The sequence below is a fragment of the Strix aluco genome, chromosome 3 (assembly GCF_031877795.1).
Source record: "Strix aluco isolate bStrAlu1 chromosome 3, bStrAlu1.hap1, whole genome shotgun sequence".
Lineage (NCBI taxonomy): Eukaryota > Metazoa > Chordata > Aves > Strigiformes > Strigidae > Strix > Strix aluco.
The window spans coordinates 80,933,091-80,960,549 of NC_133933.1; the positions used below are offsets into that span (position 1 = coordinate 80,933,091).

Here is a 27,459-nt window from a genome sequence, read left to right on the forward strand (position 1 = left end):
TGCCCCGTCCCCCCGATGAATCACTGAGAGGTGTTGAAAAGGCAGAGGCTTTGTGCTGCCTCCTCCTGCCACCCTGCCAGCCTGCTGCTCATCTCCTTGGGAATCAGCCCCAGCTGCAGGCTGGCATGCCAGGTGGGGCTTGCTAATATTAGGTGTGAAGACCGGTTTGTTTGCAATTTGGGATTGCCAATTCCTGATTTGTACCTCCATGCTTGAGGCACTCCAGTCCCATTTTTCCCCAGGCTGTTTTGAAAAAGAAAACGTGTTGGAAGATAAGCCCAAAGATCTGCTCTGATATTGGCCTCATCACCTACCTCTGCTGCACACGCTTGATGCAATAGTAAGTGTTGTGTTCCCATAGCAACAGCAGGAATTAATTTAATATTATTAGGCCCTATTTGTATGCACAGACACACACACACACTCTCACGCACCTGCACACTGGGCACACATGCACACACACAGAGACAGGAAAATGAGCAAGTCCTACTCTTCATGAAGATCCCTATGAGAATTCAATGCTGGACGTGCAGTTCACAGTGACGACAAGATTCTGATTTTCACCTCAGGTACAAACCCAAAAGCCAACCGACCATTCAAAACAAATTCAGCAGCGCAGCCCTATGGCAATGGGGTCCAACCCTGCTGCAGGGCTATAGCTGGGAGCGGGAACCCTGGCAGCGGGAGGCTGGAGGACCTCAGTGCCCACCCCATGTGTCACCTCTCACCACACACATTACACCAGGCAGGAGGCAAAGCCCCGCTCTGTGCCTGCTGCCTGCAGAGGAGTGAGTGGATTAGCAGCACCATTTCGGTCTCGTCCCAGTTCCCTTTGCTCTGTGGGAAGATGCTGAGCACTGAGCTGCGCAGTGTTTTGTCTACTTCATCCCAGTGTTGGTGGCTTTTGGACAGCCTTCGTGTCATCAAACATGAGTCAGAGTTTGCCATAAATATTTATTGCCATTCTGATACTCGCAGTCTGTGTCACACATTAGCCAAATAAATTTCAGGCAGAGCCTAGCTTCTTTTTGCGTGTTAAAACACCCATTCTGTACATTAAAATATCTCACAAAGAGCTATTCATTGATGCTGAGAACACCATCTACTCTCAGATACCATTCTCTAAGCAAATTGTTTAGTAACTTTGGTGTCTAAACTGGATTGTTCCAAAAACCTTTTTGTGAATTCCTCATGGGAGTCAAAAGACAGGAAAGCCATCTACTTTGTAAGAGCTGTCCAAAAATGATGCTCAGCTATCTTTTTAACATTTAAAATGCTAACGTGGTTTTGCTTGTGTTTGTTATCTAAGGGCATACAAATGTTTATTTTAAAATGTCCAAAAGGTCAGAGTTCATCTCTAGTTAAAGACATTTTGTAGGTTATCAAGAGCAGACAACTTTCTAAATTAGTTTACACTTTCAAGGTGAAAAAATTGATCTTAGTTAATTTATCTGAAAGTATCCCAGTACGATTTTAGAGATGAGCCACTCTTTCATTCCCACAAATACCCGTGATGTGCCCAGCTGCTGCCCTGCTACAGGAGCAGGGGAAAATTTCAGGTCTGGCTTGAAAAAGACATGAAGCTCATTTTCAGGGGTGCACCCCTTATTGCGTTTGGAACGACCTCCCTGTTGCTGGTTTTGAGTTCATGTGCAATGCCAAAATCAAGCACAAGCTTTTTTTTTTTTTTTGTGTGTGTGTGTGGCACTGATAGACTTCTGTCAGTGTTTTCTTTATTGGTTGTCTCACAGTTGTCTCCAACAATACTCAGAGTTAAAACACTTTATTTTTTTTACTCTACCCAATAAGTGATCTAATTGATCTAATCTCTAGTAGTTGAGATACCTATTTCTATTACGTACCTGAACATTATCAGAGTTGCTGATCCAGTGATGCTCTCATGGGTTGCATTAGATGCCTTAATTTCTAACCGCCCAAATTCACTTTTATTCTTTTCCCATGCAGCACCAGGGACCTTTAAAAAAATCTTGTTAGTGAACAGCTGAGCTACTGGAGAGGAAAACGTAGTTGCTGAGCAAGGGGAGGAACATGATGCAATGATGACTGGCACAGAAAAGCCTCTGCTTCCTTGGGGACATGAGCTTTTCCCCCCTTGGACCTCTCCAAATGCAGGAGCTGTTGCTCAGCACCTGATTGTGGATGGACAACTAGTGCCAGAAGTGCACCCATACACAGGGATTTCATCCTTCATTCATACCGCATTGCTTTTGTATGTACCAGAGGAGAGGAAGGAGTGACAGGGGCTGCTGGCTCTGGGGTTTTCTCCTCCATCGCCCTCGCCGTGGTGGGGGGAGCCTGTGCTGTGTTGCCCCTGTGTTTTCAAGGAATTGCCTGAAATTCCTGTACGGGGGATGACTTGATCTCCATCTGGGCAGCAGTGAGCAGAGACACAGAAAACACCCATGGCTAGCAGCTCTCAGCAGGGCAGAGCCAGGTAGATGATAAAAATTACAGCTATAGAAAGAGATGCAGTGAGCGGGATGGCAAGAGAAACCGGGGAGGGTGCTGGAGGGCACACACCCTTTGCAAGCCTCTGGCCCAGTGGCTGAGTTTTGGCACAAATAAGCCTGGGATTTTATTTGCATGATGTCGTCTTACGGACAGAAGGGAGCACAGGTTTTACCCAGGTGGAAGTTGATTTTGCACTGAAATATGTCTAGGTAGGTCCTTTCTCTGGATCACAGCCCCGTGTCAGTGCACTGGCAGCAGAGCTGGCATGCCTGTGCCTACAGGCAGCCTCAGTGCCCAGCAACAGCAATGACTGATACCAAGGGAGGCCTTAAATAAAGGGCATTTAACTGAGGGACCGGGCATTTCAGTGAACCAGACATGGCCTGGGAGGCTATAGCTCCTGGCAAAGAGCACTGAAAAACTAAAAATCTCTCAGCACTGGACTAAGCAGAGACAGGGCTGGGCACTGCGCCGGCCACGGCAGGCCTCCCGCCTGCAGAGCAAGCAGGCTGCGTCTCTCGTGGCTGCAAGATGAATTATAACATGGGCTCCTGCCCATGGAAAGTAAAAGGCCAAGAAGAAAATGTGTGAGAGCGACCTCCCTGCACTTATTTCACTGGAAGGATTCATTTATTCACGGATGTTGAGTGCCCTACAATCTCTTTAAAACCACCCTTCCTTGCAGCAGCGAGCTGCTCCCAGGCCCCAGTGGCACCAGAGCAACCAAGAGGCAAAGGCAGCCCCTCGGCTGTTAGCAAAGCTCTGCAGAAAAGCAAGCTTTGAAAGCTTTGCAGCTCATGAAACCCAGATTATTTCTGATCATTCGAGGATTGTGTGGAAGGAAGGAAATACGTGGAATGAATTTGAACACCCAAGGGACTTCATGAAACAGCTCTCTGCCATACCACTAGGACCCCACACAGGTACCATTGCCTTAATCATACTGTGATGCTGTGGCCTCTCAATCTCTGAACCACTTAGGGTTTTAAAACTTCAAGCCCCAGATTGCAGACCAAGAAGTGTTAATGAACTCTTTGTTCCTGGTGAGTGGAAATAATGGCCATATATTTTTAAACACAGAAGCAGACACTGGATCATGAGTCTTGCATGTCTCCACCATGGATGCCAGCTATCCAAGCAACTACACAAAGGCACAGGGAACAGAGATTTTGGGACGTAGCTATCCCAGTGCAGTTTTTCAGTGGGCTTTAGTCTTGCTGCATGACATGGTCGCATAGCACAGGCTGCACCAGGAGGCTGCACTCAACAGCACGTGAGACAAAGCAGCCATGGCTGCTACACCCTCATCTCATAAGAGCAGGGAGGAGGAAAACAATGGACCATCTTCATCAAAGCAGCTGATATAAATTTGCCTTTATCTTGGTCACTTCGCCAACCTGCCATTATCTCTTTCATCCTGTCTAAATTGAGATCTCATACCTGGAATTCATCCATACTCTGAAAATATCCAGATACAGAGAGAAATGCACTGAATGAGTCACCAAAAATCCAAGCTGAAGAATTTAAGAATGCATTTTAATTACAATTAGCATTAATTTAATGCTACCTACAATGCCTTTCATTATACAGTCATTTATTTTTAGCACCAAATTACAACAAAATGTTCTTTTTTTTTTAAGTACTGGAGTGTTAGCATGTGCAAGATTCAAAAGGAAGACCCAGTTATCATTTCCCAAACAATTAATTTGCTGGACATCAAGAATTAAGGATGTCAGTGCTCAGAAATGAACTCAGCTCCTGATGAATATGAGGCAATGTACAGTGAAAAGGCAAAGCTGCTGAGTTTCAAAAAGCTGTTTGCAGGTCACTTTTAAAAAACAGCTCTGGTCATGCCTATTTCCAAAAATCTACTTTTGAACCTGATGGCTTAGCAAATAATCACCTCCTATCAAATATCCCTTTCAAAGCCTTAATGCTAGAATATGCAGTGCTGATATGACTGAATGTAAGCACTTAAATAAAGGTTATTATTTCCAGGTCTGTGGAAAAAAAATGCACCAATAGGGCAGTTGTGTTCAAAAGATGCTGAATAAACTTGTTAAATGCTGATTCTGGTCATCTGTTCCTCTCTGTTAGATTGCTGCAAGCCCATGCATTGTTCCCTACTCCAACTGTGCTGACAGCACCTTCCTTGACAGCCTTCAGGAGCAACTGTGACTCATTTCCAGGGATGCCAGTGCACCCCCTTCTCTGCTTATAGTACCAAGATAGCGCTTTAAGCACCCATTTTCAAAATCCATTCACACAGTCAACTTGGAGAAATCAGACTTTTGTGGTCTAGTCCCTCACTTTAATGCAGGTGAAATTTTGATCTGTTGCTTGATGCCCAGTTAGGAAATAAAAAGTCCTGATATTGTCCTTTTGTGTATTTGCTGCAGTTGGAAGCAGCTGCAGAGGGTTTTTTTGATGCTCTTGTTCTTTCAAGCTATTGCTATACACTGTACATTGCATTAAACACCCTTGAGGTCTGCACATGGTAGTGCTTTTGTCTCTTTATCTGGGAAATCACGCAGGGAACCCAACCTGTGCCAAGCACAGCTGCTGTGTGGCCTGGACACTTCTTCTGATGGCCAAATAGTCAACTTCCCTTCTTCCATCTAAACAAGATTCAAGGCAGGGTATGAAGAAAAAGATACACCCACTGGCCTGTCCATCAGGCCTGTAGTTTGGATCTTCAGAGTTCAGAGGGATTTTGGACTTCTCTGTAGTTATCTTCAAGTTGCTTTCAGTCAATTTGTACCACAACTCTTAACCTACCCTATGAATAATCTATGAGCGTATACACTGCTTTTAGTCATGGCCAGTCTGCTAAATATATGCCAAAGAACAGGCCATTCCATTGAAATGAATAGAATTGCTAGGACATAAAGAAGGTTGGAGGAGTATAAAGGTGATAGAAGTAGTCTCTCTTCAAAGTGTTCCCATTGCCTGTCGGTTGGTTTGGTTTCATTCTCTCCCTTCGCTTGCATTGTTTTAAATAGTTATGACTGAAGGACATAGCTGAACTCCTTCCCTCCCAGCACCGTGCCTGGCAGAGAGGAGAAGGAGAGAGCTCAGCTTAGCAAGCTGCCAAGTGCTCTGGCCCTCCATCAGCAAAGCACTTAAGCACATGCTTGTTTGTAAGTATTTAAGCAGCGCCATTGACAGAAAGCCCATAGTACAGAGCCCTCAGGATCCTAATCAAGGCTAAACTACACGTGTGAGATCTTAAAATGCCATTTTTTTGCTTCCCAGCAATGATGCAAGAATTGCCCAAATGAACAAACAAAACTGTCCTATTGAAAGGCTGCCCATCTGGCTCCTCTCCTAGGTGTGCTAGGGCAAACAATACGGCTTATCTAGTTTGGGTTATAATTATATAAATATAAACCCCAATATGATATGATATGATTTATAATATCATATCATATGTTTTTTATATATATATATATATATAAAGGTGGTAGACCCTGTCTTCCTTCTAGCAGACAGTAATATACATCGAAGGGATGGCATGAAAAGCAACAGCAGCTCCAAGTTTCTTGCTGCCCTGCCATGAAAAATTTCAGTCCAAACAATGAAGTTCAGCAAAGGCGTAGCAGCCAAAAACAGGACTCTGGAAATGGTCAGAGAAGCACAGTGGATGTCACTGCCACCTATGCTGCCGCTGAGAAGAAAAGCTGGAAACCACCACAGTCTGAGATGCACGTGCCTCTAAGTGTTTCATAAATGTGCACAATTCCTGGGATGCATTTCAGAGGAAAATACATAGGGGCTGTGACGGGTTACATACTCTGGTAATTATTATGTCTGTGTGTGCCATGTAAGAGGTATGATGGATAATGTGTCACAGATTCTGCAGGATAAACACTCTAAATTAGGCACATTTTCAGCTCAAAATAAGTGAAAGGTAAGCCAAACCACTCAAAATTCAAACCAAATGCAAGTCAGTGCTTTCCTATTGAGTAATCTTTAAAATAAATGTAATTTCTGTCATCAACTCTTGATGATTCATCCTTAACCTGGACTATTTCATCCTGGGTTTTACTGACATTTTCCACAATGGCCTTTGTCTGCTTGTGGCTAGGTCAACAATGCCTGTATTCCTTGAAACTATTTGATAAACTATTGACCAGACCCTATCTTCTCTGTGATTTTGAAGTCACTGGAAGTCAATTTATCTAAGCACACCGGCCTTCAGTGGTAATGGAACTAGCTCTAGTTCAGAAAAACACACCCCCTCTTTTCCAGAAGTTAATGATTTTCATCTCAGATCTATGTATGGTTTATTGAACTCTCTGCTTTGAAAGCAAGTTAAGTTCCTTACTGCTTAAGCAGAAAGTTATTATTTCATGCCTGATAAATACAAAAAATACAGTGTTCCCGTAATATTATACTTGATGGTTGGGTGCGAAGAAATGGGAAATTTCTCTTGCAAATCCATCCTGGAGTATCCATCAATCTAAACACAAACCATCAGCAATGGCCACCTAGACCTAAACCACCTAACTATGAGCCAGAGACCACGCTGCTGGTCTCATTTCCCTGTGCCCTCTCACAGCACAGGTACATCAGTGTGCCCCAACATCTGCCTACCCTGCCAGCACACCCTGGGTGGGGGACGCAAGGGGCCGGTGTCACTTGACGGAGATGTAGAGAACAGCAGGGAGATGTTAGGACAAAAGAGTGTAAATATGTGAGTGAAAGCAAGTGAGTTCTTAACACCAGGCACATGAGAGGAAGCCGTAGTAAAGAGGATGGAGAGAATGATTACACCACATTCTCACCAGAACCTGAAATAAACAGAGCATTCCCCTGACTTGGTGCCCCTGTGCCAGAGGATGTCAGGGAAACACCTATTTCACACTCTTCTTGTGGTTAGTTGGCACAGAAGGTCACAACTTGCAGCACTGTTGGTTGCTGTGTGGTCTGAAGTGGTAAAGGCTGAGGCCATGAACCTGCTGACTCAATTCTGACCATGGATCTCCTGAACAGCGTGTCAAAATTGCACTGTTTGAGTCAACAAAATTGTCGGTTGAGGGAGAATGTGAGCAAAAGCACAGAACAAGAGCTGAGGCATTTGCAGGAGCAGCAGCAGGTGGGACTTTGGCCCACATATAACTCCATGTCCACCACACACCTCCTGGCACTTGCAGGTCCCTAAGCAGTAACCCAAGGCATGCAGAAGATACCAGCCTCCTTATGAATTAGTCCCCTACCATACACAGAATATTTCATAGAGTGGGCAGTGTGCTGGGGTTTCCAGACGGCCAGAAACACCGTAAAATGCTGTTTATTTCACAATGAAATGCTGCTTATCTCAACCAGCACTGTTGCAGGTTTGATGCTGTGCTACATCCCAACCACCATCATGAAAGGCAGCTTCTAGACAGCTGCTTTGTCCATATGCACAGAGCAGGATCCACGTTTGATACCAGGAGACGTTCCTTATTTATTTTCTAGATCACTTGCAGCCTCTTTGTGCAAGCACTTACAGGGATTCCTCCTTTTCCATATGCCAAAACACTAGTTACAAATGTGGAAACTGATACAAAGCAATTTTATCCATCCCTGTGAATCAGCCAGCGTGAGCACTGGGAACCAGAGAGAAGATCCTCAAGTCCTAACCCGAGTACCATTGCTGGACCACACTGTGCCCAACAGGAATCCCAGCTCAATAAAACTGACATTAAAGTCTCCATGTTTCCTACTGGCACTAAAATAAAATACGTCTAAGAGATGCTAGACCACTTATCATATTAATACATAAGCAACGGTGCGGGATTCATTTCATGCTCCGTGAAACACAATGCCTGCAGACACAGCACTGGAACTCTGTGCAATTGCTTTTGCTTCCTTCTGGTTCCCACACTGGCTTTCTTCCCTGCCTACATCCCCACTTCGAAATGGCGGTGGCGTTACCTAACCACCATGCTATGCTCACCCATGGGCAGAGCAAAGAAATCGTTTTCAGATGGCGAGGCAGGAAGAGAGGAGGAACAAGGTGGGAAAGCAAAGTGCACAGAAAGCAGAGAGCTGGGAGTCTGGCCAGGGAAGGGGCCACTTCTTTTGCAAATACCTTTCTGAGGAAAATTGATTTTGTTTGTTGTATTTTCTACACTAGAAAGTAAATGAAAGGCAGGATTCACAATGTATTCTTTCAGTTATTCTTGCCCAACATAGGTTGAAAAAACAATGCCTTTGCAGCTGATAAAAGACGTCTATAGTCCAGGGAATCTTCAGGATGTTACTGGAATGATGTTCCAGGTTAAACCATAACCTTTGCTGTTAAATGTGGTGCTTCTGGACAACATGAGGAAAATACTACCTGTATACAGTATGACATCATTTTACCAATGTACCACAGGTTTTAGAAGGTTTTTATGCTCACATTTTCCCACTGAACTCAAAGCAGTATTCCCACAAAGCTGCATGTGAGAAAGACTTGGCCCTAGATATCAATGTGCTTAAAAATGAGTTCTTACTGATGAAGCAGAGACAAAGCTACATGTACATTTTCCTTCTACCATCCTGTTTCCAGAGATTAAACTCCACATAGTCTTTGTAGCTGAAGAAACAAGCACCTCCCTTCATGTTGGTGTCTTGAAATGAAGGATGTTCTGCTGGACTGAAGTAAGAGCAACAGCTTTTAGGCACGTCAAAGTGAGTAGCAAACCTCCAAAAACCCCTGGAGGTTATTGGAAGACTATCTGAGATAGAGCCTGTGGAGTGTGGCATGCCAGCGTGAATAAACCACTGCAAAGGAGAGGAGGGGAAAGGGAGTGAGAGAGCGAGGAACAGAGTATGAGGGTGAGGAAACTTACCATCCACGTTGGCAAAAAGACTGTCAGCAAAGAGGATGTTTACAGTTTTGAAGTTAAGATTCAAAGAGCCTGCCATGAGTCTGCACTACGGCCCCTTGAAGCTGGGTAAGGCTGAGAATACAAAACCCTGGGACCAGTTCTCAGCATAGGTGAGAACTGGAGACTTCCTACTTATGCTCACGACCATACAGCTCTTGAGTTACAAACAGGTCAATGTGCAAAATGACCTTAAGCCAAGTGCAAATGTATGCTCTAAAATCACAGCACTTACAAGAAAAGCATTGGCAAATCCTTTTTTTCTTTTTTTTTGACAATAAAAAAAAAAGGAACTGAGAAATAGAGAAATATTCATTACATCCAAATATCAAAGCACGTTCATTTCTTCATAGGGGTGCTTGTGATTGATCCATAATTAGAAGCTGAAAAGCATCTTATGCTTATGAAGAATGCATAAATCCTTTCCAAAGTCATGGCACTTAAATTGAGGATAAACATTTTTCAGAGGATTTAAAGACTGATCTAATAATCAGCTCAAGTTGAACGGTTCCTTTGAGAAAAATTCATTCTGTACCAAACACTTTGTAGTACTGATAGTGTTTTAATGATATTTTTATTTTGTACTGGAAAACTTATTCTCTAACAAAAAATAAAACCGTTCAGCTTCAGGGGATTCTGTGGAAAAATCAATGCTCTTTCAAAATGCCTCCCACCTCCTGCTGTGATCGAAACACGAGCCAGCCCGAGCTGGCCCATCTCCGTTGCCTGTGCCCGCACATTGACATACAGCCATGCAGAGGCCCAGCGATGCTCAGTCTGAAACACATTCATGCGGTTGAGAAGACAGGTAGGATCTGGGAATGATTTTCATCTTCTGCAGGAGCGGACAAGTGGGCCCACCTGTGTGCGCATGGGGGTGAAGAGCTGTCGGAGATTTCAGGTGGCAGTAGGAGAGAGCTGAGGTAATTGCGAGAGACGAGTCTTTGATGAAGTTAAGTGGGAAGAGAGACATTTTACGTTTATGTCTCCTCAGGCTTTTTCTGAATAGCCCTTTCTCTTACGAGGATGTGATGAAGTGTCCCTAGAAGGGTATTGTGGGACCGCACCCTCAGCACGTGGACCATGCTGCAATTTCAGTCAGTGACAACCTGTTGAGAGCACAGGAAGGGTGTAAACTGCCTTTATGAACTGCAGCCTCTATTTCTACAGGCACAGCTAATAGCCAAATCACTGACCCTGTGCTGAGGAAAAGAAAAAAATGAAACAGAAGGAAAATATTAGGGGATATAAACAGAGACATCTAGTTCCAAGTCAGCCCAAATCTGCAGTCCAGAAACAACAACGAAGCAGCAAACTAATGCCGAGAGGAAGAATTACCAAGAAACACATCCTTGACCAAACTTCCCAGCTTCAATTCTGCAACTACAGAGCTGGAAAGGTGAAGGGCAGTTTTGTGATGGCTTGGAGCAGGAATCATGGCCCTGTGCTCAGACCCATGATACCTGAGATGTGCAGAAGGATTTATAAAATCAGCAATGGCAAAGATATGTAGAACGAAAGCAGGCAAAAAAGATGTCTATAAGTCAGAAGTTGTAAGAAAAAAAAGTGTAAAGGACCCATCTGGGAAACAACTAAACCAATGCAGTATTTGTGCTACCAGTTTGCTCTGCAGTCAACATTTAACAAATGGGAACGTGGAGGAAATTAGTGGTGATGATTAAAACAGACCAGTAAGTAGATTCAGTGATCTGTTGGACACATACAGTATTGAACATCCGAAAGCAGGATACATGAGGAAGATAAGGGGTCAGGTAGTATTTATATGGCAGATAAGTGAAGATTCCCAACTGTGACAAGTTACTTCTGACCAAAAAAAGCAGGCAGCCTCATCTTCAGGCCGTGGACAGTACAAACTAACACTATCCAAACCCATCCTTTGAAGGAAAAACATTTAATGAGTGGGAAGTGGATGGGTCTGCAGACTCTCTAATGGTATAAACGTTACTGGAAAAGCCATTCCATAACATAACATTCATCAGAAATCCAAGCCAAGGCAGCAGATGGAGAACATGCTGGCAGCAGGCAGAAGAGAAGCAGAGCTAAGCTTTGCAAGTCTCAGGGGAGTCAGGCAGAGCTGGTCTCTGGGCGAGGCTCCTGACGTGGGTAGAGAGGTGACCACAACCTGTCAGCGATGGGGACACAGACAAGTCTTGTTTTGGTCAAAGCCACCGATGATTGACAAACTCTGCTGACCCTGAGCAGCCCATTCTCTGCCCTGGCTGGTGATAGATCAGAAGCCCCATCTACTCCTGACAATGTGAGGTAGCCCTGAAGTGGCATATGCTCTTATTTTACAGAAGCATTGTACCAGAGGTGTACCTACCTGTGTCTGGAGTTGGTTGAGACAGAGGTTAAAGCCAAAAAATCATTTTGTAAGAGACCCATTGTCGATGACAATGTTATAGCTGTGGTCACTTAACTCACAGCTCTGCCAGGTTTTATAAAGGCTATCAAGGGACTCATCTAATTTTAGGTTTTTAAATGCAGGTGTCTTGGCTAAGCCAGTTGTGTAGGTTCCTCCAAAGTGGCACAATGGGGAGAAATAAGCACCTGCAGAGGGGTAACTCCTCCTACCCTAAGACAGGTGAGCTGACTCGCCTCTAGAAGCTCTCTGTTTACAGCCTACTGGGCTTTGATGCCAGTGACGTCAGGTAAGATGGACTTCAGTCAGGTGGTCCTGCAGACCAACCTACACTTCCAGAAAGCTGCTCTATGGGTTTCATGTAACACCCAGCAAGACATGCCTGAGAGGTCAAAATTCAGTCACCTACACAGTGTGTCCGGTACACAGCCCCCTCTTCTACGACACCCCTTAAGCAGAGAGCAGAGTAGATGAGCCGCGGCCTCGGTGGTAGCCCTGTGCCGCATTGCTTGGTTACAACAGCATGTCCTGAGGCCATTGCACAGGCCCAGCTGGAGACACTTGTTAATGAGAACGCTGGTACACCAAGAATGACAAATGCAACCTTTGGAAATTCAGATTAGGCTTGGCACATGTATCTTCCAAATGACTGCTGTGACTCCCGTCAGGGTTCATGTGGATGCGGGGTATGTCTCAACTGCAGGCTTGCTGCTTCTTTCACACGTGCTGTGACCCAGCCTCCTCCCCGCCACAGCAGCACAAACCCTTCGCTCCACGTGTCTCTGTGCGTGTTGGACCCATGCTCACATGCTCAGCTGGGGCTCTGCAACACGATGTGCTCTGGCTTTGTAACGTCAACCTACCCACTTGCCTGACAACGTGAAAGCAAATGATGTGTGTGTGCCCAGGCTCACACACAGCTCTTCTGCAGATCCTAGCAACAACATTACGGCCTCCCCACCAATCTACTCTTCCCTGCACATCAGCTTGGTTGTTCAAATACACTTCACTGAGGTCTAACCCTCTATTTTCACCCAGACAACTCTAGCTCTTCCCTTATTTGCCTTTTTCCTTTTCCCCTTGCCTCACTGAGATGCATGCTAGCTCTTGCTCACCCCTGGTATTAAGTTCACGTAAGGGACTGTGGTTTATGGGGAGAGAAGGGAGAGCAAAAGGAAAAATACCTAAAAAGCTCACTTAGGCCATGCTGTGGAAAGTTTATGAGAGTTTTGGGGAAAAAGGATTCTCTACCAGTGACAGGTCTAACTCCTCCTTAAAATCCTGCCTCTCTTAAGAGAGGTTTCACTGAGTAGTCCCTCTCTTGCTGCGCAGGGAGATCATGATCCTACAAAATGCCCTTGTAAGCTGTGGAGGAGGAAAACAAAACCTCTCAAAATAGAGTGCAGAGCTTTAAGCCCAGCATCAGGCTTCATAGTCTGGACTTGTGAGTATCTGAGTCCATTATCCAATAGTTTGATCAAGGAAAAACCTGGGAAGAGAGTGGCACAGAACTTTTATCATTATTATAGGAGAAGTTATTACAGGATTTCTGGGGTGTGGAGAATGACTGCATGCAATGAGATGGGTTTAAGTCTGATTGAGAGTTGAAATATTACCATTTTCCTTAGCTGCTTCTTTTCCTTTCCCTTCTTCCTGACATGACCCATACTATATTTCCAGGGAAGTATGTGGAAAATTAAACAAATTAAGAAAAATTAAACTGACTTATTGATGGCAACTCTGAATACATCAGTAATAAAACAAGCAAGGCAAAGTATTAGAAATACAGACTAGACAAAAATATGCACATGCTGCTCTCTTAGTGTTTTGGTCATACTATTAGAATAACACTGAGTTTGGTTTTTATCACAGTTGAATTATTATTGTGTTGGGCCACCTGAATCAGAAATCCCAGGAAAGGTGGAAAGCGCCTTTGTGGAACTTCAGATACCATCTGTTCGTAGCTGGTGACAAAAAGAAGCAGGTCTGCTGTTAGAAACCTGCACCTCCGTGTCCAGCATCCTGACAGTGCCCACTGAAGCTTTCTCCCATTCTGGGCTGCTGGTGCTCCAGTTTTTCAGTTGTTGTTGTTGGTGGGTTTTTTTTAATTATGCAGAGAAAAATGCAAGATGGGCAAGTCTTCACTAGATGCTTCAGCAACTGCTCAGTCAGTAAACAATAACTTACTGAGATAGTTGTGATTCAGCAGTATTAGATGATGATCACAATATCTGCCAGGGTGGGTTGGTGTTATATACCCGTAGTCCAACCAACTGCCAGACACCTGCCAATGGGACAGTACCCTTCAAACTCGGCATAGTCACGCTACTTTCCATAGGCACCACCAAGGGTTTCAACGCAATTTAGGAACTCTGCTCTCTCAGAGTTAACTATTATTGAGGCAGAAAATCCCCAAATTAAATATGCAACTAAATATTCATATATACTGATTTTGAATGTATGAGTAACAGCAAACAAAACCCCCAAAGAGAAATCAGGATTGCAGGTTTAGCAAAAAGCATAATTTTACCTTCATATCTGCAGTTTCCACTAATCATAGGAAAAATTGCAGTATTACCCATCCCACAAGTTTCCACTAGTGGCGTAATACCACTTGCGTGTGCCAGCATGGGTGGTGAGAAGCCTGCAGAGTCTGAGTTAGGCAGCTTGCAGGCAGTAGTTACAGCCATGGGCTGGACTTGGTTTGTCCCCCCTTGCTTGCATGTTTAGGGAGAGGATGATACTTACGGCAGGCGTCTCTCAAAGTTTCATGAAAGGCTCCTGCAGAAGGTGCAGAGGTGCTGCCGGTGGTCCCCTCTCGGCAGGGCAGGGCAGGGCAGTCCCATCGTACTGAGCCAGACAGGTCAACAGTGAGGTATCCTGCAGCAAAAGATGCAAGGTACTGATATTTGCTGTGAGTGCAGCTGCATCTCATCTTCCTGGCTAGCCTGAGAACAGCAGAGGATGGGTAATCTCCAGCATTTAGCACAATGCCTTCCTTAGTGCAGCAATACAACAGCCAAAGGCAAAAAAGCTCATAATGGGCTGCTGGCCAGATAGGCCAGCACGGGCTGGAAGGGGCAGAAGTATGACACCGCCTCACCTAACACCCTTCAGAAGCAGGGCAAAACTGCTTCTGAAGAAGGCTACAAAACCCCAGACTTTTTACCAACCTGTACCACAGATCAACTCCAACAGCAACACAACACCAAGGAAATCCTTTGCCAAGTGCAGCAAACAATGTCAAACAAGGATGGCAAACATGCCCACAGACACACAGGGGCCAGGACACAGGTATCCACCGGAGCACAGCCCTGCAGGTGAGGTGTACAGAACAAATTAGGAATGCTGTTTTGACCAATAAAGTTTACAGCAAGCATTTACTGGATAGGTTTGTCAGCAGTCATAATAAATAGGGTAAATACCACACAAACCTGCAGTAATGGCTTCTCCCATAGTTTGCAATAAGTTCAGGTTTTCACTTAGAGAATACAGTAATGCTGACACAATAAAAAAGAAAGGTGAAGGACAAGGTAAATGGAGCATTCGTAAGAGTGGCAAAATCAAGAGATATCTTTCTGTATTTTAAAATTTATTTTACATTTTTATTTCTCTTCTCAAGTCTAAAGGACTCTCAGCAAAAGCCCAGGTCTGAATTATTTAGGATTTGTGGTATGAAATGTCTGTATGATCGGAGAATATTTGAACTTCAGTGGGATTTTGAGCACCAGCACTTCTGCAAAATCAGGTCAATACATGATGTCGATAACTACATCTGAATGCCTGAAATTTGAAGGTCACATTTTGAAGGAAACATTTGCAGCAGACATAAGACAGTGCCATCTCTGTGAACCTGACACAGCATGAGCCCACAACAGTGTCACCTGTCACCTTAATGGCATCTGTTAGTGCTGGAGGCTGTGGGACCGAATCCACTTTGCACAGGAAGGTCTGTGCAAAAATGGCTCTTGATGCAGTGTTAAAGTAATGTATTGCTTATCTTAAGACAAATAAATAACACAGCCTGTACGCGGCTTTCTCTTATATCTTAGAGGCATTTTAACCCTATTCAGTCAAGATATCTGAGATATGATAACGCATGCTTTAAGGAACAGATGCAGAGAAATATTTTCTGAAAGCACTCAGATGAAAGTCATCAGAGGCTGATTTTAAACGCGTGACGCTGCTTTTCAATCCGAGCTTTTACTCACACGAGTCAACGTGTACCACCCATCCTCCCAAGGCCAACAAAACACATTCCGAGTATGTTCCTGGATTAAGAGAGTGGGTATAATTAGGCAATAACATAATCTAACTTTCTTTGAGAAACAGTGGAATCCTCCCCCGTGTAACCAGCACAACCAAAAGGGCCGTCGTGTTTCGTGTGTGCGCAGGGTGTCCCCTCGTGTCCCTTCCGTGTCCCTCCCCACCCTGCACGGGAGCTGTCCTTGGTAGGCGGGGAGGTGCGGCCCTGCGGGAGCAGAACCTGCACTCAAGCTTAACCCTGCGGCACAGCTAATGCCGGTTTTAGCGCGGGTAACAGCCGTAGGAGGTGGCGATGAGAGTCCCAGCCCTCTGCGCGTCTGCGTCCACTGTTAAATGTTGAGGAAGAGGCACGGGAAGGGAACAGAGGCAGCAGAACTGAAAAGATAAAACCCCCTAAGGGACCTGAGACAGGCTTATGGCTGCAGAATCTCTCACCGGACATGCCCGTGAATTTTGACGCATGCCAACACTGGTTTATTCAAACGGGCTGAATCCACTTTCTTTGGAGTATGTGTAAAAAAATGCCTCCCTCGCCCCTGGACAACTCCACGCAGTAAGGTGCAACGTGCTGCTATAGCAGGCCCAGAGGCAGAGGGGAGCACTTTAAATGCTCTCCTACTTTCTTAATCAGAGCAGCACTTGACTTTCTCTAGAGGAAAAAGATTTTAAGTGATGTCTACAATTTGTTCAAGCACTAACATCCTGTACCCAGGCAGAGCACTTCTCAAGAATATGTTACCAAGACACAGAGAACCCAAGAGAGACAATACACGCATCTGTCGCCACCACAGGAGGTCGGAAATCAGGCAGGGCAGATGATGGCAGAGCCTGCATTTTAAAAGGAGGGATACGGATTGCTGAAGAAAGCATGAACGTTTTTCAATAAAAGGATAAAATTTTCAGAGTTTTCCTTCAAGAAGCAAAATCTCCAAAAGGATATGGATATAGTAGGCAAACAGCAACTTGTGTCACAGTTCTGGGTAAAAGAAAGGATTCAGAACCACAGGTGGTGAGGAAGAAAGGGGAAGGGAAATCAAACAAACTACCAAAGAATCAGAAGAAGAAGGGAGGAAATAGAATAACAAAAGATAACCCTTACAAAAAAAAAAAAAAAGAGTACCTGATCTGCCCGGGAATACAAAATCACAGTGCTCTCTCAGGGCCTAAGGTTTTTGAGAGGATTTGGAGGTTGCAGTGTGCACACTATCTTTACATGCTGCCTGCTAAAAATGGGAAGACCACCACAAATGCCTACTCTGTGGCTACTGTAATGCCTAAAAACCACACCAGGCTTTGGTGCCAACAGCACAGCCACACCTGGAATGGGAAAATGCAAATGGACCATCAAAGATGGGTCATTACATGCTGCTTGCCTGTCCTACCTTTGTTACACTAACTCTTTATTCTTCACAGATGAATGCATTCAGAAGAATGGAATTTAAAAGTTACACTCAAACCTTGGGATAGGTATGGCAAAAAGCATGTATCACTCCTCCAGGAATATCTAGTAATGCTAAACACTGTTTTTCATGCCTTTTCTCAGTACTCTTTTACTTGATTCTAGCAGACAGATCAGCAGCTGTAACAGTTTACTCTGTAGCATATAGATTGAAGAACTCCAGTAAGGAACTGCTGGTTATCAATACTTGCAAGGGCTGCAATTTCAATGTATGATTTTTTCATTAATTGTATGATTTTTTCATTAATATTTTGTAATGTATCGCACTAGTTCCATATTACTTTTAAATCACCACCAAAGGTGACAACTTTAATTAGATTTTCTAAATATATAGAAGACGGAGGCAGCTAGGAGCCAAGCACATTATGTCTGTTCCAGGTGATCAATCTGATTCAATCTATGCCAGCAAACGGAACAATACTTTATACATAACTCATCACTCACACAACTATTGAAGTATGGCATATGCACCGCTTTATCCTCAGTGAACTCTACTCATATGTGTAATTATTCAGGGAGTACTGACAGGGTGAAACTCCTATGGAGAATGAAATAATCTCCTGAGTGAAGCTGGTATTTTCTCTTACTGTAGAACATGACTATTTGACAGGTCACACGCTTTGGAGTTTATACAAGTGAAGGCTGGCCTGAGTCTGTGAAAGGCAGCAGAACCTTCCTGTGATCCTGTGCAAAAATCTCAAAAACTCAACACCAAAACAAAGAGTTGCCACAAACGTCAAACCAGAACTACGTACAGCTCTTTCACTTTCTCCCCTCTGGTAGCTGCAGCTGTGCGCACATTAAAAGGATCCTATTTCAGCATCACATCTGAGTCTTTCTGGAAAGCAATGAGAGTGAGAGAACAAAAAGTCAGTGGGCTTTGCAAGCAGAAGGAAAACTCACAAGGAGGTGAAACTACCAATGAAAGTGTTGGGGAACAACTGCTCCTAGGGGCACAAGTATCAGTCTGAAGAGGGTCACAGAACAGAGCTTAAGCTGTTGGACTGGCATCAAAGAACTGCTGACGCAGAAATGACGGAGCCCTGATGTGATGTCTGTACCTCCCGAATTCACAAGAAAAGATTCCAAAGTCATTATTCTCCAGGTGTAAATTTTAGTATTGTATTTCAATGTGACCCTTCAAAGACACTGAAACAAACTATATTTTGGAGGAAAACCAACACATTTCTCATAAATACTTTATTTGTCCATATAGATGATCATTAGCACTTAAGAGTCAAAAAGAGCACCATGTTAGTCTTCAGAGCCAACACAGCCCATTCTTTTTGTGTTTATGTTTATTTTACACACCCTTTCCTCAGCACCTGAAAGGGAAATATATGCATCTATTCAGAATGTCTAACAGTTGAGAACTAAACCTTATCACAAGAACAGGATAAAGTAGGTAGATGCAGAGGCAGCATCTCTGGAATCCTCTGTACAAATGAAACTGTTAGATAGGTGATGAATGTATTTTCTTTTAGAATTAACCCTTTACATACATTAAGCAGGAGATCTATTCGGACTGTTGAAATTAATCATTCAGGCAGTGTTAAGCTGTGAGTCTTAGTTTGTGTGCTGTGTTTTTTTAAAACAAACCTAGTAAACAGTTGACTTTAGCAGCCTGAAGTATTCTTAGCAGCTGCTAAGAGTACACTGATGGTAGATCATACAAGCTGTCACCTGAATACCTGAGCATACGAAGTAATGCACATGGCTTAAATGCCTATAAGCAGTTAGAAGAAACAAGCAGCAGTTATACATACTAAAAGGTTCAAGGGGACACCACAACAGGACTGCCATGGCACACATTCAGAGAGACACTGAAAGCCTGGCATTGTATTACAGAGATGGACTGAAATGTCATTCATCTCAGAACTGTAAAAACAAACCCCTTTAATCCTCTTTTCCTGAGGAGTGTTTGAATTACTGCAGGCTGAACATAATTTTCTCTTAGAGCTGTAAAATTACCGCAATTCCTATATTTTGCAACATTAGATGTTGAAAAAGGAAGCAACATTTTTTGCCTTATCTGTGGTTAAGTGGTACACTTTCAAGGGCAACTTTTATGAATCACCAGTATCTATGAACAACAAAAGTAAAAGGATTGTGATCGTCTAGAAAACATTCTTTGCAATAGTTTAAGTGCAGAAAGAAAATCATGTATTTGCCTCATTAGGATAAGCATTCCAGCTGTACATTTTTCTAAAGCAAGCATTTATTCCTTCAAATTATTTTTCACATTGGACAAAAGAATTCAGTACAGGGTTTTTTTCAGAGAAAAATATTAACAGTTGCAATGAAGTATTATCTAAACTGATATTTCATTCTTGCATCTGCTAGAATACATCCGTTTCTCTCAAAGCAATATTAATCAATTAGCAAAAGAAAATGGACACCAAAATGTTTTGGTAGCTTGAGGTACCATGTTCTCTCGCCGACCGCATACAAGTCACTCCCTGAAACACACAAACTTCTATCACAAGAAACTTCTATCTCTTCCCTTTACCCACTGCATCCTTTCTTACATTGAAGTACTGACAAAGTGCAACTTACCGCATCAAATGTTCAAACATACTCAGAATATGTTTGCAGCATGCAGCCAAGAGTCTGCAGTAGCTGCCTGCAAGCAATTTACTACGAACTCGAACATGTCCTCTGCATCTAGTACATGCTGACATCCCTAAAACAGTCACTCGGTTATTCCAGAAAATTCTGAAATACGGTCTGTATAAGCTTGGGGAGTAACATGGTTTGTCAAGGATGCTGCTGATACTGTCAGTATTCTTCAAGGCAAAGGGCTAGAAAGCTGTGTTGTGAATTGTAGCTTGTAATTGCAAATAATAGTATTTTTTTAATTTGAGAAATGTTTTAATCACAAACCCAAATTAAACAACATATTTCAGATACTTGCTGCATCTCCACTTCTTACCTAGCACTAGGCATGATGTTCAGTCTTGCCTAACCAAACTACTGCTTCCTCTTGCACGCCCATCCCAGCTGATCCAGTCTCTGTATGTCACTTACCGATACTGATTCCCTGGGAGACTGTAGGTTTGAACCTGAAAGCATCTCACAGGAGCACAAATACAGGGATGGAAAGAGTATACTGCAAAAAGGATAATGCCATACAGAAAAATGACAGGATAGGTTTGCACCCTCTAAGAGTCTAAACCCAGTAAAGTGGAGAGCATTCCTTCATTTGCAGACAGTCAGTAAGTGGTTCACCTCAGATTCCTACTAAAAGCCCATAACAATTAGTCACAAGCCATTTTCACCCTGCATGAGGCACAGATTTCTGTATCTACTAGCACCAGTGAAATTAGTTTTGACACAAATTAGGGTGACAAAGGTTGTTAGCCTTGATGTAAATTTTGGTATGACACATATTTTTCTCTTTTGTTTAAGAAAGCAGCAAGTTACAAGTAGTCATTTTAGCACTCAGTTTGCTAAAAATCTCCAGAAATATCAGAAAACATTCTGCTGTAAAAAAGATTGTCTGCTGTCATGGAACAAAGAGGAAGAAAACTATTCTCTTCTGAGGCTTATGTACGAATCACGTCAGGTTTACTAGCAAACATAACAATGTAAGAAATTAACTATAAAAACATAAAGATGCATATTTTCTTTGCCATAAATGGCTACATACTCTTCAGTGACTGTAGGTACTCTGATTATTCAACTTAGTCTCTTAAGATATACTCTCTCTTTCAGCTGAAGAGCAAATATTAGACCACTTTGTTTCCTGTAAAGCACAATATTGTAAATGGATATTTAGTAATATAGTATAGATATAGTAAAGAATATTAAATAGAAATGTTAGATAATAAATTTATTACTGCAAAATAACAAAACTAGATTTCCTTTCAAAAATTATTTTTATGACCTATCAGTACAGTAGACTTGGCAGGAGAATCCAGTTTGTATTTACATGTATCTGTTTCGAATGTACTCTCTGTACATGAGGAAGTCATCTTTTCCCAGGGGCTGCATGTTTCCTCTTCCAGCCTGAATGTGTGCATGAAAAATCTCTATTGATTTCCTATCAGCTCTTGGAGGCTGGACTTCGTAAATATTGTCTTGAGAAAAGGAAGAGATGGGTATTCTGGAAAAAAAACAAACATGCAGAATATTTGGAACTTTAGGTAAAAATTTTCCACAGAGAGATAAAAGTGTTTCCTTCCCTTGAAATATATATGAGAGTCAATGCAAGGGCAGCTGCCCACTAGATAATTCATTTACCTAGATTTTTATCACTACTGCAGACCTGACAAGACCCAGCTTTCCAAGTAGGGTAATTAGGTAAGTTGTCACTAATCACATCCCAGAATACCTTCTCACTTCCCTCTGCTCTGCCCTCATTTCTTCATCCTTCCTTAGATCTGCTATGGTCAGTCAGTATCCAAGCTAACACAGATCTGTGCCAGGCATTATAGCAGATAATAGAAAAACTTTATTGAGCTATCCACTTAGTAGCAATTATAACAAGCAAGTGATTATACTCTGAACCAACATATAGAAAGGATTTATCAGATAAGAAATTTCCATCTAATTATCAGGAAACAGACAACTTATTACCAGCAACAGCACTCTGTACATTGGGACTGCTGATACTTTATGAAAATATTTTTTAAAATAGCTTCATACAATAAATACTATCTTTGAATCATAATATTTAAACCTACTCATGAAAAATACATGAAGTTTGAAAGTTTACAAGAACCCAAGTTTGTCAGATCTTTTCTAAGCACTGTTGGCAATCAGACTCACTCATAAGGTAGAAGCTGGTCTTTTAACTGTAACTCTGCACAGCCAGCAGGTCAAGGAAAGTGATTGTTTCCCTCTGTTCAGGGTTTGAGAGACCGTATCTGGAGCACTGTGACCACTATTGGGCTCTCCAGTACAAGACAGACAATGAATTATTTGGATGAGTCCAGCAAATGTCACCAAGATGATGAGAGAGCTAGAGCACATGGCACATGAAGAGAGACTGCAAGTGCTGGGTTTGTCCAGCCTGGAGAAGAGAAGCTAAAGGGGACCTTATTGCTGTCTGCAGCTACCTAATGGGAGAGTGTCTTGTGGAGCTTGGAGTACGAGATGAAAAGGTAAATTTCAAAAAGGGAATGCAAATTGCAACATGGGATATTCTGATTAGATACAAGGCAACTTTTTTCCATTGTGATTGTTGTCAATCACTGCTGTTGCTCAGAGAGGCTGTGGAACCTTTCTCCCTAAGGATATGCAACAATCAAGTGTATGCAGCCCTGAGCAACCTCATCTAATTTGGTCCTCCTCTGAGCAGGGGACTGGATCAGATGACCTCCAGGGTCCTTTCCACTTTTTAATATTCTACAGTTCTAAGCCAAACTCTTCAGTAGCAATGTGTTCTCCACAACCAACTGCAGGGTAGCAACAAAACTATATTCAATATATAATACATGGATAAACACTAAAAGTATCTGTGTAGTAAGTAATTTTCCTTTTAAAGCACTTCAGCTATTGTGAAAGCTGTATTCATAAATACGCCATGTACATTTCCCAGCAATATTTTAGTAAATTATTTATGAAATACTCCCAGAGTTGAACAGTACAGATATTTTACCTGTGTGATAGCAGATCAGTTTGGATTCCACAACAGAACATTCAATGACTAATACACTGCCATCTGAAGGTAACCTATGCATTAAGTTTTCCTTCTGTCAATACTATTCGATTTAGAGGCAATCAAAGTTTGAAATTAACTCCAAGAAAAAAAAAAACCTGACAGAACTATCATTATCTAGAACAGTGGATGCAATGCACCTATAAATGCTAAACAGGAGAAAAATTATTTCTCAGTTATGAAAAAAAATTACATACATGTTTTAAAGAGTTCTCTAAATCATCAGTTTCATACATTTTTAGCTCATATTTCAGCTGGAGAAACTAATTTACTTTCTAGGTAACTATTAAAATACTGCTGCTTTATACTCTCTATAAACAAAGGTGCCCAGGTATTCAGTACAACACAAAGATTTCAATTCTGGAAGACTCATTTTCGTACCACTACATACACTGAACACTTCTCTCCCTCAGATCATTACTTATAGGTGGACCCAAAATTTCACGGGGCTCGGTAGCCTGTCTCATTGAGTAACCATCAGCAATGTTTGAGGACAGATTATTAAAACAGAACAGGTACTGAACAATCCCTTCTCCAGTATATCCTCCCAGATTTCAGTAACTGGGGTTTAGATTCTACCCAAAGCAAAATTTGAAACTGGACTACTGTTTCATGAAAAGTGATTTCCATAGGTCTTCATTAGTTTTTCTAATGTCTCTTAGACTTACAGAATCCTGTGGCAACAAGTTCCATTACTTAATTGTGTCTGATGTGACACTCCATTTATTACCACGGGCCTTGGTTGCTCGTAATTCTTACACTGGGAGAAATGGTGAACAGTCGTTCTCTGTTTGCCTCCTCCACATCACTATGAGACAACCAAGTGTATTTCATCTCTCCTCATACACTAGTTGTTTTCTGATCAACCTTGTCCCCTTGCCATTAATGCAGAGTTCCACGGTCTACTCCATCCTCTTTGATAATGCAGTAAGGACCAAAACTGCATTTAATACCTGAGATTTTTTTAACTAGATTTTCATTTGTCATCTACTATTTTAGCTACTGAAGACACATTTTCTAAATTCTTTACATAATAGCACACTGGAATAGTAGACAGTGTTAATGGTTGAAAAAGAGTCAGAATGCTATTCTTAAATATTGTGTTAGCATATGCACATAATTTTGGGCCCAAAACTTCTCAGGTAAGAAATAACAGCAGCAACGTACTGTCAAAGCTCACTACTTCCAAAAGCGAACATTGACGAGTCTAAATGTAATGAAGATTCAGATGTTAGCATCACTGCCATATTCCACAGAAGCCACAGTCATGACTCACTATCTGGGCGCTCTTCAAGAGACAAGAAGTTATTTTTAAGTGTATAATCTCCTCTTTTAAAGGGGAAAAAACAAGGAAGAACTGGAATACTCAGTGGCCGAACCCTTCTATAAATGAAATGCAATAATAATCTTCTAGTTGCATTATGAGCACAAACTAATGTTTGACACAGTTTCTAAACGAGGATCTTTATTAAAACTGCCAAAAAACTTGTTCCCTTATTTTGTAGCCTTTTATTAAAATATGTTGGATTTTGGATGTTTCATCACATGATGGTTCTTAAGTCTTATAAAATGACTGCAGTGTGTCAGGTAGTATAGTATGCCTAATATTCCACTACAACTGGAATATGGTATATAAAATAAAAAGGTTTCCATATTAAAGTCATATTTTTCAGTTTCATATTTAAATTTGTATTTTTCCATTTTACATAGCAATACATTCAGTTGATTATACTTTGACTGCAATGACAGCATTACTTAGACAGGTCTACTATTGAATTTGAGACAACAAAATCACTGGTCACCACAGAGTTTGCCTGCATACTTAAAACCAAGTTACATTTTACCAGGATGTAGACAGAATTTGCTAGGTTATGTCATAGAAACATTTAGCCATTCTAGAATTGGAGAAAAAAGTAAAGCTAAAGAGTTTGCAAAAAGTGAAGCTTTACTGCACAGAATATATTTTTATTTTTCCTTATTTTAGATTGCATTACAATTCCTGTTTAGACTTTTTAGTCTTAGAATTCTGTGGCACTACAGTGGAATGTAAACAAATACTAAAAATGTGAGCAAGTTACCTGCCTGTATGATTAGGATAAAATTTCCAAAATGCTTGCCAATTTTACGCTTTTAAACAACACAAAACTCTTATTTCAAAAGAGTTGAAGCTTTTCTGAAGAACCCAACCTCTGCTATTATGCTCTCACTAAATCAGTGTTTTATTTTAGTTGTTGTTGGCAAACTGTATGAATAATACTATGGAAATTCTATCATACTTAACCTTTCCTTTCTGCTTTTTTCCCAGCAGAGTGGTAGTTTCTTCTCATTATCACTTCTAGTTTATTATAAACATTAAGGTGGGTGTTTTCAGAACCGGTACCAAACATTAGTCTAACTTTATATCTAGATGCTTTAAAAGTAGATTGCTTTCCAAAGCACCCATAGCTTCTGCAGATACTTATTATCTAGTTTAAAGCATTCAAGCCAAGACTAGCAATGGTATTTGACACTAGCACACTGTACTAACTTACCAGTGTCACTATGTAACACCAAAAGACATCACTTACTCAAATGCAGCTGGCCTGTTTAGTCCACTAGCAAGTGAATAATTAAATAGAAGAACAAAACAAAGCCATAATACTAATTAGATGCTTCCTCTATTTATTGCTTTGTTTCTAAAGACATGACATTTCTGAAGCAGAGTCAAAAGTCATTTCCTTAGGCACAATGGAAGCTGGACAGCAAAGTGTATTTCATTTTGAGTATTTAGTAGCAATCTCAATTTTCCACCTACTTGCTTCAACATGATAAAAATATATTGAAAGAACCGCGTGTTCATGCATGCCAATTTTGATTAATAACCCTGTATTAAGCTGTAACTGTTTGTAGAGTGCTTGTATTATCCAGTCATTTAATTAAACTCATTTCTCTAACACTATTCATGTAAAAATCTAATCTACTTAATAAGTTTAATATCTTACAATAGAGTCATGAAGGAGAGCGCATTATTTATGACTTGGCTATCAGATCTCCCTAGAGACCTGTAGCTCTATAGTGTCCCAATCAAAATTACATAGATAGGAACATAAACACCATGTCATCAAGGACAGCACCCTTGACATGCAAAGTGCAATTGTTTTCATCCCACTTGTGAGCAGGCTTCATGGTGTTACGGTTTCACCACAAGTAGCATTGTCTCTACAGTAAAAGAAGATACAGCTAAAATCTTCAGTTACTATGAAGATGTTCCATATTTTGAAGGAAAAGTGCACGGTGATGTGCTTAGCTCTTAGAAATATAGCAGTCACGAGAAAGCCACAACATTTGTTTCAACATTGATCAGTTCTGTTCAAGTCTGTAACGTATATCTAAAACGGGAGACAAAATGTACTCTGCTGCCTTGTTTGAATCCTAAGCAAATATATCTGACGCACAAAACCCTGGCAAATCCAGAGTTTTTGTTTGTTTGGTATTGGTTTTTTGTTGTCCATCCCCTGTCCCCCACTAACGGTATCCCTTTAAATTGCTTGCTGTGGTCTTGAAAAAGCCTTCAACAGAATTTTCCTTCCTTAGACACTAACACCTCCATATAACAAAGTTGCAGTCACATTCTTTGTAAGTGGAGAGGACTGAAAAACAGGAAGCCTTCTCTGTCCAGTAATACTGCAACTTGCATCTTACAGAACCAACCAGCAGCAAAACCTGGACTGCATCCAGGTCCCACAACAATCACCTGTAATTCCAACAGCACGTACAATTTCAAAGGTTTGGGAAAGAAGAGACTTTCTCTACACAGGTATACATCTAAATGAGCATTTTACAATCCAAATTAGAAGCAGGTTCTCTACAGTGCAGACAGAAGGAATATGAGAGAAGGTCAGAACATCTGATACAGAAAGGTGATCTCTGAGGGAAGATAAATCTTTTAAGTAGGCATGATTTATGCTGACAACAAACTAATTCAAAATTTAAAGATCGAATACACAAAGGAACCTAGAGGCAGTACAGGACAAAACAAAACAAATATCAAAAGAACTCACAAAAAAAGAAGGAATATTTTGTTTCTTTTTGGAAAGGAAAAGCTTAGACTTACTTTTTCAAATAGGGTTACTTGAGGAAGACAGTTGTCTTAAATTGATGAATAGAAATTTATCACTTTACAGACAAGACAGAGGGACAGGTTGAAGATGGGTCCTGAGAATTTTCTTTAAAAAGTCTAAAAGTAGATGGGCTAAGGTGACATATAGTTTAGTACTTTCTGGTTTTTGCTAGAGACCGTTAATACTACAAAATCCCAAATTCAACAAAACCATAATACACAACATAGAAATAACTAGATTTACTGTCATTTCACAGT

The 27,459-nt window shown here is 41.7% G+C and overlaps 1 protein-coding gene and 1 long non-coding RNA gene across 2 annotated transcripts in view; both read right to left on the reverse strand.

Annotated features, from left to right (window-relative positions):
- Nucleotides 1–9,874: 9,874 nt before the first annotated feature.
- Nucleotides 9,875–15,338, reverse strand: LOC141921181 (uncharacterized). Its single transcript, XR_012622570.1, has 4 exons — nt 15,150–15,338; nt 14,889–15,029; nt 14,464–14,595; nt 9,875–13,383 (listed from the first exon to the last, which is right to left on the reverse strand). It is a non-coding gene; the product is annotated as an uncharacterized LOC141921181 (long non-coding RNA).
- A 3,287-nt stretch (nt 15,339–18,625) lies between these two features.
- The window catches only part of FIG4 (FIG4 phosphoinositide 5-phosphatase), a 77,349-nt gene continuing 68,515 nt past the window's right edge, over nt 18,626–27,459 (reverse strand). Inside the window, exon 23 of the mRNA XM_074819357.1 lies at nt 18,626–21,545. Within this exon, the coding sequence (XP_074675458.1) occupies nt 21,368–21,545 (178 nt within the window). The 3' untranslated portion in view covers nt 18,626–21,367. The remainder of the gene's footprint in view (nt 21,546–27,459) is intronic.